The following is a 15,842-nucleotide window of genomic DNA, read 5'->3' on the forward strand; positions in this document are numbered from 1 at the left end:
AACTCCATACATTACAAGAACCCACACTAGTAACTTGTAATGTACAAGACCATACTTTTGTGGAATAGGCCCCAGGCGAAGAAACAAAAATATTAAATATTAATATTAAAGAATATTCTATTTTTATAAGCCTCCGTGGCTCAGGCGGCAGTGTGCCGGCCTCTCACCACTGGGTTCCGTGGTTCAAATCCTGGTCACTCCATGTGAGATTTGTGCTGGGCAAAGCAGAGACAGGACAGGTTTTTCTCTAGGTGCTCCGGTTTTCCCTGTCATATTTCATTCCAGCAACACTCTCCAATATCACTTCATCTGTCATTCATTAATCATTGCCCCAGAGGAGTGAAACAGGCTTCGGCAGCCGGCACAATTCCTATCCTCGCCGTTGGATGGAGGCTTCATTCATTCCATTCCTGACCCAGTCGAATGACTGGAAACAGGCTGTGGATTTTCATTCTATTTTTATTTTTTTAAACTCTTACCAGTGGTAACAGCGGATAGTAGCACGCTTCGCCACTGGTTTGAAGGGTAAGTTTCCATGTCAGTGACAAGAGGAAATAGTAGTTCCTCTCCTAAAGTCTGACAAAGACCCAAAATTTGGAGGGAGCTTCAAACCAATCTGTCTGAAAAATTGTCTTTGAAAATTCTTTGCGAGGATTGTGAATGATTACTTGTTTGGTGCCCAGTGAAAAGAGGACCTCGTCGCCATAAGACCTATCTGTGTCGGTGCGACGTAAAGCCCCTAGCAAAAAAAAAAAAAAAAAAAAAAAAAAGAGGACTGTTGTATGAGTAACAGTGTGACTTTCAAGCTGCTTGATTTGCTACTGACCACTTAATATGACTGGAGAGTTTCATCTAGGACTCTTTTTACCGAGAACAGCATTTGGTGGCTGTTCTCTTTGATTTGAATAAAAGCTATGACACCACGTAGCATTTAGCAACCTTTCAACTGTGTATCAGTGGAAATTTGCTTGTTTTTATTGCAAATTTTTAGTCCTCTTCAGTGTCCAAATAAGGAGAGAATGTTTGCAATACTTTTTTCAGAAAAATAAGCATCCCTCGAGGATCGGTACAGTGCGTCACTCTGTTTGCAATTGACATGAACTGTATAGTCGTTGCTGCAAGTTCAGCAGGCATTCTGTTGTTGTATGTAGACTGTATTGCTCTACGTTACAGTGCACTGAATGTGGCAGTTGCAGAGTGACAGACACAAGAAGGTATTTGGGGAGTGAAACACTAACATGGCTTTCGATTCTCGACAGACAAGACCTTTGTTGTCCTTATGCTGGAAGTGCACTTTCCATCATCATGTTGAACTTTGTATAGGGAATGTCGTTCTACTACGTGTACTGATTCCTCAGGTTCTTTTTTGATAGCATATTATATTTTGATCCACATATGCATCAGAAGCAGAGTGCACTAAGAAACTCTATATTTTGATGTTTCTTAGGGGCACAAAACGGGGAACTAATTGCAAAATGTCCCTACGTTTTTCTAGGACTCATATTTTATTCCGAGAAGGCTATGGCAGTGCAGCATATGGATCAACATACAAATCTGTTCTTTATTAATCGAATAGTATCCACCACAGGGAAGTAGGCTGGCAGTGGGAATATAAGTCTACTTGCTGAGTCCAGTGTATACACCTTTAAACCTGGGACGTGAGCTAGCGCTGTTGTTATATGCTGCAAAACTATGGCAAATGCCACTTCATCCGACCTACCCTTGTGTATTTGAAAATAAGATTTGCCAACTGTTTGCTGCTTATCCACAAACAAAGCAGTCAGTTGTAATATGAATGTATAGGATTGACAAAATGTTTAATATATTGTCTGTTCCTTGTCTACTTTATACCATCTTGGAGGCCCTGTGGTGCACATTGTCTAACGAATGTCAGCATTACCTTTGTTAATGAACTTGACCCTATTCAGTTCTATTTGATCCATATTGACTAGTAACACATATCGAAAAACCTGTGATGCAGGGCTGTAATAGGTTCGACTTGTCAATGCAATTACATAAAAATATATATAACTGGAGAAAAAAGAGCGCAAAATCATCAGAAGTATCATGGGATCCCATGATACAAGAATGGAACCCAATATAAAAAGTCCAACAAAGAAGTGTACAGTAAAATAGAGAAAATTACAGAAACAGTCCATAAGAGACGGGCACGATATTACAGTCATATCAAACGAATGGACGGAAACGGGCTGACTAAACAGATCTTTCACTCTTTTGACTCCAAACCCAAAACTGCAATAGCCTGGTTTATCAACACCAAGGAAGACCTCCAAATGCTGCATATAGAACCCGAAGACTCCTTCGATAGAGATCTCTTCCGCAAAAAGACCCTGACAAATGGGATAAACAGAGACAAGCAACTGGAAAGAAGACAAGGTATCACCTGGACAGAAGAACCCAAGCTGCCCCACTCACAGAGTATAAGAGAATTCTGGGCTCAAAAGAAAGCGAAGCAGGCTGCCAAATGTAACAAAACTTAACGTGGTCCTAGATGGCCCCAACGAATTTTATATATCTATATATATATACACACACACAGTATATATATATATATATAAACTTATTTCATGCGTATTGGTTTCGTACATGTTTCGAGAGCAAGGCCTGTTCTCGTTCTCAGCGATCATTAAAGATGCTCAAAATCCCCAAGAAATGACTTAAATTCTACAAACAATAATTATGATGTTATTGGCTTTGCATCCCACTAACTACTTGTACAGTTTTCGGAGAAGCCGAGGTGCTGGCATTTAGTCCTGAAGGAGGTCTTTTACATGCCAGTAAATCTACCGACACAAGACTGACATATTTGAGCTGACTGACTGACTGACTGACTGACTGACTGACTGACTGACTGACTGACTGACTGACTGACTGACTGACTGACTGACTGACTGACTGACTGACTGACTGACTGACTGACTGACTGACTGACTGACTGACTGACTGACTGACTGACTGACTGACTGACTGACTGACTGACTGACTGACTGACTGACTGACTGACTGACTGACTGACTGACTGACTGACTGACTGACTGACTGACTGACTGACTGACTGACTGACTGACTGACTGACTGACTGACTGACTGACTGACTGACTGACTGACTGACTGACTGACTGACTGACTGACTGACTGACTGACTGACTGACTGACTGACTGACTGACTGACTGACTGACTGACTGACTGACTGACTGACTGACTGACTGACTGACTGACTGACTGACTGACTGACTGACTGACTGACTGACTGACTGACTGACTGACTGACTGACTGACTGACTGACTGACTGACTGACTGACTGACTGACTGACTGACTGACTGACTGACTGACTGACTGACTGACTGACTGACTGACTGACTGACTGACTGACTGACTGACTGACTGACTGACTGACTGACTGACTGACTGACTGACTGACTGACTGACTGACTGACTGACTGACTGACTGACTGACTGACTGACTGACTGACTGACTGACTGACTGACTGACTGACTGACTGACTGACTGACTGACTGACTGACTGACTGACTGACTGACTGACTGACTGACTGACTGACTGACTGACTGACTGACTGACTGACTGACTGACTGACTGACTGACTGACTGACTGACTGACTGACTGACTGACTGACTGACTGACTGACTGACTGACTGACTGACTGACTGACTGACTGACTGACTGACTGACTGACTGACTGACTGACTGACTGACTGACTGACTGACTGACTGACTGACTGACTGACTGACTGACTGACTGACTGACTGACTGACTGACTGACTGACTGACTGACTGACTGACTGACTGACTGACTGACTGACTGACTGACTGACTGACTGACTGACTGACTGACTGACTGACTGACTGACTGACTGACTGACTGACTGACTGACTGACTGACTGACTGACTGACTGACTGACTGACTGACTGACTGACTGACTGACTGACTGACTGACTGACTGACTGACTGACTGACTGACTGACTGACTGACTGACTGACTGACTGACTGACTGACTGACTGACTGACTGACTGACTGACTGACTGACTGACTGACTGACTGACTGACTGACTGACTGACTGACTGACTGACTGACTGACTGACTGACTGACTGACTGACTGACTGACTGACTGACTGACTGACTGACTGACTGACTGACTGACTGACTGACTGACTGACTGACTGACTGACTGACTGACTGACTGACTGACTGACTGACTGACTGACTGACTGACTGACTGACTGACTGACTGACTGACTGACTGACTGACTGACTGACTGACTGACTGACTGACTGACTGACTGACTGACTGACTGACTGACTGACTGACTGACTGACTGACTGACTGACTGACTGACTGACTGACTGACTGACTGACTGACTGACTGACTGACTGACTGACTGACTGACTGACTGACTGACTGACTGACTGACTGACTGACTGACTGACTGACTGACTGACTGACTGACTGACTGACTGACTGACTGACTGACTGACTGACTGACTGACTGACTGACTGACTGACTGACTGACTGACTGACTGACTGACTGACTGACTGACTGACTGACTGACTGACTGACTGACTGACTGACTGACTGACTGACTGACTGACTGACTGACTGACTGACTGACTGACTGACTGACTGACTGACTGACTGACTGACTGACTGACTGACTGACTGACTGACTGACTGACTGACTGACTGACTGACTGACTGACTGACTGACTGACTGACTGACTGACTGACTGACTGACTGACTGACTGACTGACTGACTGACTGACTGACTGACTGACTGACTGACTGACTGACTGACTGACTGACTGACTGACTGACTGACTGACTGACTGACTGACTGACTGACTGACTGACTGACTGACTGACTGACTGACTGACTGACTGACTGACTGACTGAAAGGAAATTTTGGGGGGTACATTCATATTGCAATGTAGGTGCTCACTAAGGGAGAATATTTGGATATTCTGTCGCTAAGGGGGGTGAATTTTTAAAATGACTGTATATCTCGAAAACTGGATAGTTTAAAGACGTGAAAATTGGTATTTGGAATTTTCTTTAAAAATAAAGAAACACTTATTTTTTTTGTTTTTGGAAAGTCCACTTAGGGGGCTGGGGTAGTTGAAGACAAGTAAACTTCGTTGAATTCTTTTATGGGGATACTTACACATCGAATACTGAAGATGTTACAGATGTGCAAAATGGTATTTGGAATTTCCTTTAAAAATAAACACATTTTTTTGTTCTCAGAAAATCCTGATAACGGGGGTGAAAAAAGGTGGGAAAGGGGTGAAATACCTTTTATGTGGATACTTATATCTCAAAAACTGAATAAAGACATGAAAATTGGTATTAGGAATCTCCTTTAAAAATAAACATATTTTCTTGTTTTTGGATAATCTACTTAAGGGGTGGTGAACGGGAGTGACAAAGGGGGTAAATTTTTTAAACGATAATATCTCAGAAACGTAGTATGTTACAGATGTAAAAATTGGTATATTTAATCTCTTTTAAAAATAAAGTAACACATACTTTTTTGTTTTCGGAAAAATCACTTTTGGGGGGAGAGGACTGAAAGAGGGGTTGAATTAATTTTATTAGGACACTGGTATCTCAAAATATGAAGATATTACAGATGTGAAAATTGATATTAGGAACTCCTTTAAAAATAAACGAACATGTATTTTTTTGTTTTTCGGAAAATCCACTTAGGGGCATGGGGTGGGTGAAGAGAAGTGAATTACTTGAATTCTTTTTATGGGGATTCTTATACATCAAATGTTGAAGATGTTACAGATGTGCAAAATGGTATTTGGAATTTCCTTTAAAAATACAGTAAATACTTTTTTTCTTCTTGTAAAATCCTGTTAACGGGGGTGAGAAAAGGTGAAAATAGCAGAAGATAGATAAGAGGGTTTCCTTTGAACCTGGTTACCAACTTATTCCCAAGTAGTTGCCATTATGCTGATAACCAGGATGTTCTGTCTCACCACGGAAAAACTAATATATGCAGTGAGACGAATGAGATTGCTAATACTGCTCTTTGCAGAAATTTGAACCAGTATTGTTGCTCTTGGCTGAATAGAATTTCCAAAAAGCTGTCAATTCGACCGTGTGTGCACCGTCTGCTAATCAGTGTTTGTGCACATGTGTGATGTGTTGCACTGTCCTTTTGAATCTGCAATTGCTGCAAGGCGTTTTCTTCCAGTCAGAAAGAATCCACCTGAAAATTGTATGCAACCTTTTATGCTCTACCAAACAGGATGCATGGAAAGCAGTAAAATTCCTCAAGGATAGAGTATACATAAGACACACTCTTTTGATCTGTTCACTGCTGAAATGTTTTCGAAAGACCATGAAATGCGTAAAGTATCTTTTATTTCATACTGCCTGACTGAAGCCGAGAAATCGCTATCAAATTGACATTCGACAGAATCTCTATTACAGTTTGCGGGACTTCACTAGTAATTTTTCACCATAATCCAATGTCATCTTCATATTCTAGTTCCTGCTTGTCTGCGTTTTGGTGGAAGTTTATTTTTCATGTATCATCCGCTATAAAACGTTTTCTTTTCCAGGTATTTTATAAATTTATGAACTGTATTTTCTAATTTTATAAACTGCATCAGTTTTGACATACTGAACCATCGCACAGTTATAGATCAACTAAGGGCCGGTTCTGCCATCTGCTGGTAAAGTGGCTGGCAGCTGCCCGGGAGGTAAACTACCTGGAGGTGTAAATCGGCTGGTACTTTGGCTTGCGTCCAACCACCTCCGCGCAAGCGCTAGGTAGCTACCTGGAGCTAGACACCGATGTATGAGGTTGGCTAGACTGATTTTCAGCGATTTCTCGCTTTCGAGTGTGGTGCTATCATCAGATGCATGAAACCCATTTCGATTGTCTTTATTTCCCTGTGCTTGCGTCTGCTGATTATCACCAAAAAGCCTAATAACGGGAGTCTTAAGAGTTATGGACAACGATTCATGTCAAGCTTTCGTGATTTTAATCTATGATCTTCAATATCAATACCTGGGATTAAAATCTCGAGATTACATTTTCTTACGCTAGTTATAACCTGTCGTGCAAGGCAGCGTTTTTGGAAGGTATTCTCGTAGTAGACTGGTCAAGTCGCTCGCTCCGTAATAGAAGGTACGCAGGTTTTCATCGTATTTCTAATTTACATTTTAAAGTGTATTTTCGTTCCCTGCCGTTGTTCTTAACTCTCTTTTACGCGCTTCCATATTCGTATATACACACATCTTCTTTACGGACTTATTGCCTCTGAGCATTCTATCTGCAGGCTTCTGTGAATTGATTAAGTATCTCCGCGATGCTCTATTTGCAACTAGTTCTGTGACCTCGTTTAGTTCCAGATGCTTCCATTTATTGATAAAGCATTTCATTTTAATTTTTAACTTTATGAAGATAAAGTTGGAAGGTACTGTAAATGTAAAGAACTAATCGGGATAAATATCCATTCATAGGAAGAGGAATTCGGGAATGGAATAGTTTCCAGTTTCTTCGAAATAATTTACAAGCCTATGTAAACAACTAATAGGGAATCTGCTACCTGGGCGACAGTCCTATGTGCTATTAATCATAACATCACTTGCTATAGGTAGCATACATATAAAGCAATTTTCCTAGTAGACATAATATTGTGATAAGAACGTATGAAAAGAGGCATACAGATTAACACAACGCTAATAATGGAAATAAAAAAGATTCGTCGTAATAAAGACTCGAACCTGCACACTTCGTATTACGAATCGAACGTGTTAACCATTATGCTACGAAAACGCTTGGGTTAGGTAGGATACATACAGTAATATATATCTCGTGTCCGAAAACTGAAAAAGTAGAAAATTAAAGCCCATTTGAAATGATTTCCAAATAGATTTTGATTTTACATCCTTTTAGAGTTTCTTTACGAAAGCTTGACGTATAAAATGTGTTCCCTGCGCTACCGATGCGAGAGGGTGGTGTGACCGTTGCAACTAAAGGGAAGCATTAATGTTCAAAATCCTGCAATACAATATCGATCACTGTTACAGTATACTGCTTTTTTCAGTATACTAAGCTAATTTGAGTTGCATATCACCAGAAATACAGCCAATAATGTTCAGCTCTCAGAACTTGCCCGGCAGGTAAAGTCTTATCGGGCCCTCGAAGTGGCCGAGAAATTACGCGCCGGGTAACGACGATTTATGCTGCCGATAGCGCTACCTGGGAGTGGTCGGATTGAAACATCCTTTTACGCGGAGGGCAAATTACGCGCTACTTTACCAGTAGGTGGTAGAACCGGCCCTAAGTCAAAACTGAAAGGAAATGACTTCCACTGTAACAAATTACAAACTTTATTCACTAGCATAACTAAAAAGTCTTCATTGTTGCTTCTTTCAGACAGCTAGAGGGCATGTCAATAGCGTGCCTCAATTCTTTGGCGAACAAAATGTGATATGGCCGTACAATATACAGAACTGAGAAAAGCCACAATGTTTTTCACTGCTGCTTATTTAACAGATAAAATATTGCTTTTCAGTCACTCAGCACTCGTGAATGCTAATGCAGTAAATCAAATGAGTAAGCAGAAATATGGTACAAGCAATAAAATTGAACTACATCACTCAAATTTACATATACTCACAGACATTAGCACACATTTCACACTTGTATAAGAGAGGAATAATAACTCAAATAAATGTTCAGTAGTTAAAATACTGCACCAGCAAGTTACTGCCTCCTGCATTTACCCACTAGTATCTATCGTAAGAAACAAATATGAAAGAAAAACAGGCTGCGTAGTTACCTGGGTGCTTCAGAAGAACTTATTCGTAGCATCAGTGACTTTTGTTTCCAGTAATTAATATTTCCATATTTATTTTGCATGGTATTTTCTTCACTAAGGTACACACTCTTATACTATTCACTACAGCAGTGTGCATGCTTGTGTAGCTCAAACTGTAATACAGTTTTAAATGAACTGAAGGTTGTCTCTTTAGCAATACTAGGATATTTTAAGATTTATCTAGAGTTGGACCACAGGTGACTAATTACTAATGAAGGGATTACACACAGGGACAAAAAATTAGGACTGTTAAACCATTTGGTGGGGACTTCCTTGTGAGTCAACCATGCCAGCAGGTGTCAAACTGCATGCTTCCCTTCATATCTACACTTCATGAACTGCATGGAAGGGAAGTGCTATTCGCAGGAAAAATGTTATCTTAAAGAAACTTGGATCACATTGCAATACATAAACTACTCGCAGATTTGTTCATAAACATATCCGTGTTCGCACAGCCATATAATTTACTATATGATGATCGGCTGTCTCGGAGCCCATAGATGGCAGCCTATTCTGCCTGTTGGGTAGTCCAGCATTGGTTGTTACAATTTGGCAGTTTAGTAAATATCATGATGGTGATGATTTAATATCATTACTATTTCTGTAACTGTTTAATGTCTTTAATGTTTTACTGTCTCTTTCACTACTTTAAAAAATATAAAATCCAAGAAATTTACCCTGAAAATTTAATGTATTAGTAAATTACTAGCTTCTAATGTCCATTTCAGCATCCTTAAATGTCTAATTCAGTCATCAATGATCTGCATTTAGTGCTGTCGCCCAGGTGGCAGACACTTTATCAATTGTTTGCCTAGCCTTTTCTTAAATGTTTTCTAAGAACTTGGTATAACCATTGCTCTTTGAAGTAGTTTCCAAGTGGCCGAAGCAGATTCAAGATAATTTCTTTGCTCATGTGATTAGACTGGTGAGAATTCCTTCCTTTTGTGCTGTGCAGTGGTGAGGCTTTGTGTATACGGAATGTAGCAATTTTCTTGTGGGTAAACATGTCATAGACACAGCACCTTAGGAATTCATCTGCTTTCTTAAAAAAAAAAAAAAAAAAATATGTAAACACCCATTGGACATAATTGGACATTTATGAAAGTAAATTTCTTTGTACTTCCCATCTATACTATGAATGTTTCATCTGCAAACTTCCAACAAATCACAACTTGGATAGGTTCTAAAAGTAGAACCTCCTTCAAGTGTTCTGTTTAGAAACTTGCATTTTGGGCATAATGACTTCCATAGCCATACCACTTAGTTTTTTGATAATGCTACCAATCCCCTAAGAAAGAACAGGAGTTGCAGAATAATCTGATGTTGCCTACCCAAATTAATGCACACTGATTAAAAGGGATATCTGCTTTTATGTTCAATCGCTTCTTCAGCTATTCATTCCATCTTGTCTGTTTATAGCATGAGAGAGGTCTAGGTTCATTCCTTGTATGCAACCTTTGAGTTAGAAAACTCCATACCACCGATTAGAGGACCAGGTTGCCAATATATATATATGGCCCTTTCCACACCAAAAGCAAATACTGGGATGGTAGCACAGCTCTCCTTTCCTACTTTGAATGCTGCTTGAATATCTCAAATTTAAATGCTACATTCTTGGTACTGATATATAAATATCACCACAGAAATTTGCCCCTAATTTTCACTTTGCGCGTCCCTTTGTGACCTCCTGATACCGTAAGTACTATTTTCCAATCTCCTTATATTTACGTGCCTCCAGATATTTTTGCTGTAGTGATTACACCACAGTCTTCACTTTTATATCTCCCTATATAAGAGGAGTAGTATAGAGTGAGCACTGTGCCTCATCACATTAGAACACAAATTGGTATGTTGAGTTTGAGAGGCTGGAGAGCTTGAGTCCCCTATTAACCATCCTTGAAATGGTTTACCTGCTGTAGCTTCTGGAATGTGGTGGGATGTTATATTTCTGAAGACCGTGGTTGCCTCCTTCCAAATCCTACCTGTGACGAATACAAATACATCAGAAGAGAAATCACAGTAACACTGAGAGAATTTTGACACTGTTAGTGCATGTTAGTGCATACTATGTGTGTTCATGCTTTTGAATGTTTGTATTAATTATTCCTGGTCAGTGTTGCCAACTGAGATGTAGATAAACTTAAGTTTCAGCCCATGCTAGCAAGGCGTTATGGAATTGGCACAAAGAAACAATCTCCAGTTTTCAGTGCATAGTGACGCTTAGAACATCCTGAGCAAATGTGGTTTGTCAAATGTATCAAAATGACTTATGGGAAACTTGTTGTAACATTTGTATAGTCTCTCCCCCATTCATTTTAGTGAACATTTTTAGTGTCATATCTTATTTTTCTATCCATAATATTTGTTTGATACAATGCAAAAGCAATCACTGTGATTTAGTTTGTCAAAAGACAGTATGTTCATCTTTTAGTAGTCTAATTTCGGATACTCTCAATTCTAATCTCAGTATTATTGCTGTTATTTTCGTTGCAGTTTTTCGGTACTGCTTCTCAATTAAAAAAATGATCACAACTTCAATTGTGTAAACCTAGGTACTGTAATTCTCTTTATTTCAACTCTTTTTTATCATTCAGGAAAGTGAAACACTGAAGAGATTTCTTCTTACTCCCATTATATTGGTTGTCATTTTCATTGTCATATTTTCCATTTTTAACAGGTTATACTTTGTTCTTCTGTCACTTGAATTACTTTTAACGTTTTCGAGATTTTGTAACTCGGTACATTGAGAATAATTTCATGTTCATATTTTGTTTCAGTATGAATGTACTTACCATCATTTATCTTCAAGCATATGACATGACCTTGTATTGAAAATACTGTGGATCAAAAGAAGTAAATTAATTGAAGCGCCTGAGGGCAAAATATGTATGAGCAATAAAATTATAAATTATTATGAAATGTATTGACTTTAACTTTCTCAGTACTGACTAAAATATTATTTATCTTTTTTTAATGCCATGCCCCTAATACAGATATTCAGAACACCAGGATGGCTCCATAATTGTATATTAATTGGTTGATCAAGACACAACATACATCTCAAAGGAAGCTCTTATTGCTGCTTGGCCTTAGAACCTTAAACCCATTGAAAATGTGTAGAATATAATGGGAAGGATTGAAAAATCTATTACAGATATTAAAATATTTCTCTCCACATGTATTGCCAGTATTTTGTCAGTGTGTAAGCTTAGTCCTGTATAATTAAGATAGATCATCCCAACTTTCATCATTTTAAGATATATAGAGTGCTATGGGGTAAGTGAAACAGTTGTCCCAATGTTAGCCAGAACATACATATCATGCTGTAAACATTGCCAGTTGTGTTACAGTTCTTGTGTTGTGAAACATGCTATGGGTGATAGTGCAAGTGGCTGCAAATTATTTTTATTCTCGTATGTGAAGCATTCTCTGCCATTGAAAATCTCTTTAATAGTTATATCTGCATCTCCGTGAGGTACTTATCTTCTTCCTCGCTATCATTAATGTGTGTATGTGTGTGTGTGTACGTGCATGTGCACGCAGCATTGACCTTCTTGTTAGTTTCTGTATATATTGTTCTCTATACATTCATGGACATTTTCTTCTTATTGATATTTTAATGCTTATCATAAGTATGTCTCTTAGGTACTGCTGCAAAATCTGAATTTTATAACAGCATTGTTGGTTTAGTGATGATTCTGTCTTTCAGAGGAAAATATAAATGTACTTGAACATGTTAAAATGTCATAGAAAATTGTTTCTTTCTTTTACTGGGGTGTTTTCTCTTGCTTGATACTCATTTTAATGTATTCTTTCTTCATTTTAATTTTCTGCTTTTGTTAGTACACTCTTCAATAATTTCCTTTCATCAGGCATTTCCATTCTCATTCTGTTTTCTTCCAACTACTGTTTGTGATGTGATCTTCCTACAAGTGATTTCATTTCCTGCCTTTTGTTTCCTAGTTAATGACATCCTTCCATATGTTTCAGGAAAAACTTGTACACATGCAATTTTGTTTGCACAACTTATAACAGCAGATGGTACTTGTCATGGGCTACATGTTTTTATTGTTCCGATACGAGATCCAAAGACCTTACTGCCTTACTCTGGAATTATAGTTGGGGACATGGGTGAGAAGACTGGGCTCAATGGAATAGATAATGGGTAATTTAATTCATTATTTTGCTTAATTGTGAATGATTTAAACTTAGGAGTATTTAGTGCCAGTGTTATTTAATACGGAAGTGAGTAATTGTAAGTTGTTTCATGGCTGTTGTGAAAATCGGGTCCCAGCTGACTGATCTGGTTTTGGTAAATTAATTCAATGAAATTATAAAAGTTATAAGTATATGCTTAGTAATTATGACCTTCTGTAAATATGTGTGTTACCTTCACTGTGATGGTTGACCTACAGTTTGTTGGCATTTAAGAGTGCATAAATATGAGATGCCTGTGTTTTTAGGTTAATTGCACATTAAAGAACACCTTACGGTAAAAGTCTGCCCCTCTGGGGTCTCTATAATTCACAGTAATTAAAAGGATGTTAAACGCACATAACTGAGTATTATGAGTAGTTAATACAAATGTTCTAATGAACCTTTTGGTGTCAGTCCAGTTATATTGAATTTTTGATTTCGTGATTTATGTGGTGTTGCAGGTTATGTAAATCTTCTATAGTAATTGCAAAACATGTGCTTCTGTAGATGTTTTCACGTACAGAAAGCCATATTTTATTGTCTGGTTCTTATATACACTGATGATAAATTGAATTAAAGATAACTGCTGTTTTGGCAAATGGTTCTGTGGTAGGCCTGGCAAACGTAATAATTTGGCATGGTCATGAATGCAATGTTGTCGGTCCTCGAACTGACTGTGTGAGTAACAGGTGAGTACAGGACGTGTTACACACCAGATCACGGTGTGTATGATCACAGCCAGATAGTCGATGCCATATGTATGAGCTATTTAATTTCCGAAGTTTTGCAGACTTGGACCACAGAGTACAGAGTGTGCCATGAGTACGTAGATTAATGCAAAACCACCATTGTCAGGGTCAGCTGCCATAGAGTATAATGGGTTCACAGGGATGACAGTGATTGACTTGGATGGTAAGAGCGGATAGACAGGTCAAAGTGCAGTAGATTACTCGCAAATTCAATGCTAGATAACAACAAAGTGTGAGCACCCATACCACTTGGGTACCACTGCTCACCGCATGTCACAAGGAGAAAGATCTCCTGGACAAATAAGTCATGGTACCAGCCAGTAGTACATGCCGATGGCAGGGTATGACTGCGTCACCAAACACTCGAGGCAATGGATTCTCTTGTCAGCAGGGTACAGTTCAGCCCGGAGGTCTTATCATGTGCAGACTGTTCACATGGGTTGAAATGGGACCCCTGGTACGTCTGACAGTGCCCCTCACTGACGAACTATACAGGAACCTACTGTCAGATCATGTCAATACATTTGTTCACCTCAGGACATTTCAGGAGACCTGTACATAGAGTAAGACAGTGCACCTTGCAATCACTCCCAAATTGTGGTTGATTGGTTCAATGAGCACTCTGTGGACACGAGTGTGCTTGCCTGCTTTCTAAGGTCACCCGACCTTAGTCAAATTGAGCACATCTAAGATGCTGTCGAGAGGTGTGTGCACCGTTGACCTTGTTCCAAACAATTTCTGTGTGTTTCTGGAAAGCTGTGTAGTGGTAATAGAACATTGACTTCCCTGCTTCCAGTATTGTATTGAGTCCCTGTCACACCGCAAATCCATCATCTGGGTGAGAGGGCACTACACGCAGCTAGTCAGGTATCTCTAATCAATTGCTTATCAGTATACAAAGGCACTTGAAAAAATGAGTATAAGAGCTCTCGCGGGTGACGTATTCCCCCTTGTGTTTGAATATTTTGTCAGGGCTGGAGCAGAAGACCACAGCTTTATCATACAGGTGTTAAGCTGCGTTTACACTAGTGAAACTTCCTCGCGAAAGTCGCTTGGGTGAAACTTACTCGCTTCAAGTGAAATTTCGCACTACCAAAAACGGAGCGCAATTCAGAGCGAAAAATAGCGCGAGTGGGGTGAGCTGCTTTCGACAAGCCTGAAAGCTTCAGTTCTGGTTTTCCAGCCAACATGGAAACTTGGTCCCTCCAGCCGCTACAATATTTCATCATCATATAGTAGATTAGTGTCATAAAAGTGTCGTAAAGTTGAAATAAATTTCACTTTTTGTAAGAAATTGAAGTGTTGCATTTTTCGTGCCGGTCAGTGTAAGTCCTTCACAATGACCCAAGATTGCTTCAAAATAGATACTGGTAGGTTCAAACAAGTAATAAAATGACACAATTTTGCAGTATAAACCAATAGTAATTGCTTACCTGATCCAGTGACTCTGCTGTTATTTTCTTTCGATCTTTTGCTTCAATATGATCCCAGTAGCACTTTCATCTTTCCTTTCACTGCAGAAATAGGAAAGTTTAGTTGAGAACTAATTTCCTTCCATGCATCTTCTCTTTCATTACGATTGAAATAGTTTTTGTTTTTCGGATTCCACATAAAATCTCTATTTTTGTAGAGCTCGATGAGCTGCAAGCACTGTTCTTGATTCATCCCTGGCGCAACTATGGGGACCACGTTTACATTGAGCAAAATTCGATGAGCGAAACTGTTTGATGCATGGACAAAAACGACTGAGCTCCGGCTCGCAGCAAGGGCCCTCCCTCCGCAATTACTCAGGGGTGAGGGAGCGTCTACACTAGGCTCAATTCTGTCGCGAAATTATTTCGCGAGGAAATTGCGCTTAGTGTAAACGCAGCTTTAGATGGTGCATGTGCTGCGTCAAACCCTTCAATATTGGGTGAAAGATGGTTGCTTGCATGTGAACGTGATCAAACTTGGAAGTGCATAGTGCAATCAGTTTTTGCGTCTGAAGGGCACCCCATC

At 39.6% G+C, this 15,842-nt stretch overlaps 1 protein-coding gene across 1 annotated transcript in view; it reads left to right on the forward strand.

The window, feature by feature from the left end:
* The window catches only part of LOC136864712 (peroxisomal acyl-coenzyme A oxidase 3), a 297,560-nt gene that overhangs the window by 103,691 nt on the left and 178,027 nt on the right, over positions 1-15,842 (forward strand). Inside the window, exon 6 of the mRNA XM_067142046.2 lies at positions 12,889-13,063. Within this exon, the coding sequence (XP_066998147.2) occupies positions 12,889-13,063 (175 nt within the window). The remainder of the gene's footprint in view (positions 1-12,888; positions 13,064-15,842) is intronic.

The sequence above is a fragment of the Anabrus simplex genome, chromosome 2 (assembly GCF_040414725.1).
Source record: "Anabrus simplex isolate iqAnaSimp1 chromosome 2, ASM4041472v1, whole genome shotgun sequence".
NCBI classification, from domain to species: domain Eukaryota; kingdom Metazoa; phylum Arthropoda; class Insecta; order Orthoptera; family Tettigoniidae; genus Anabrus; species Anabrus simplex.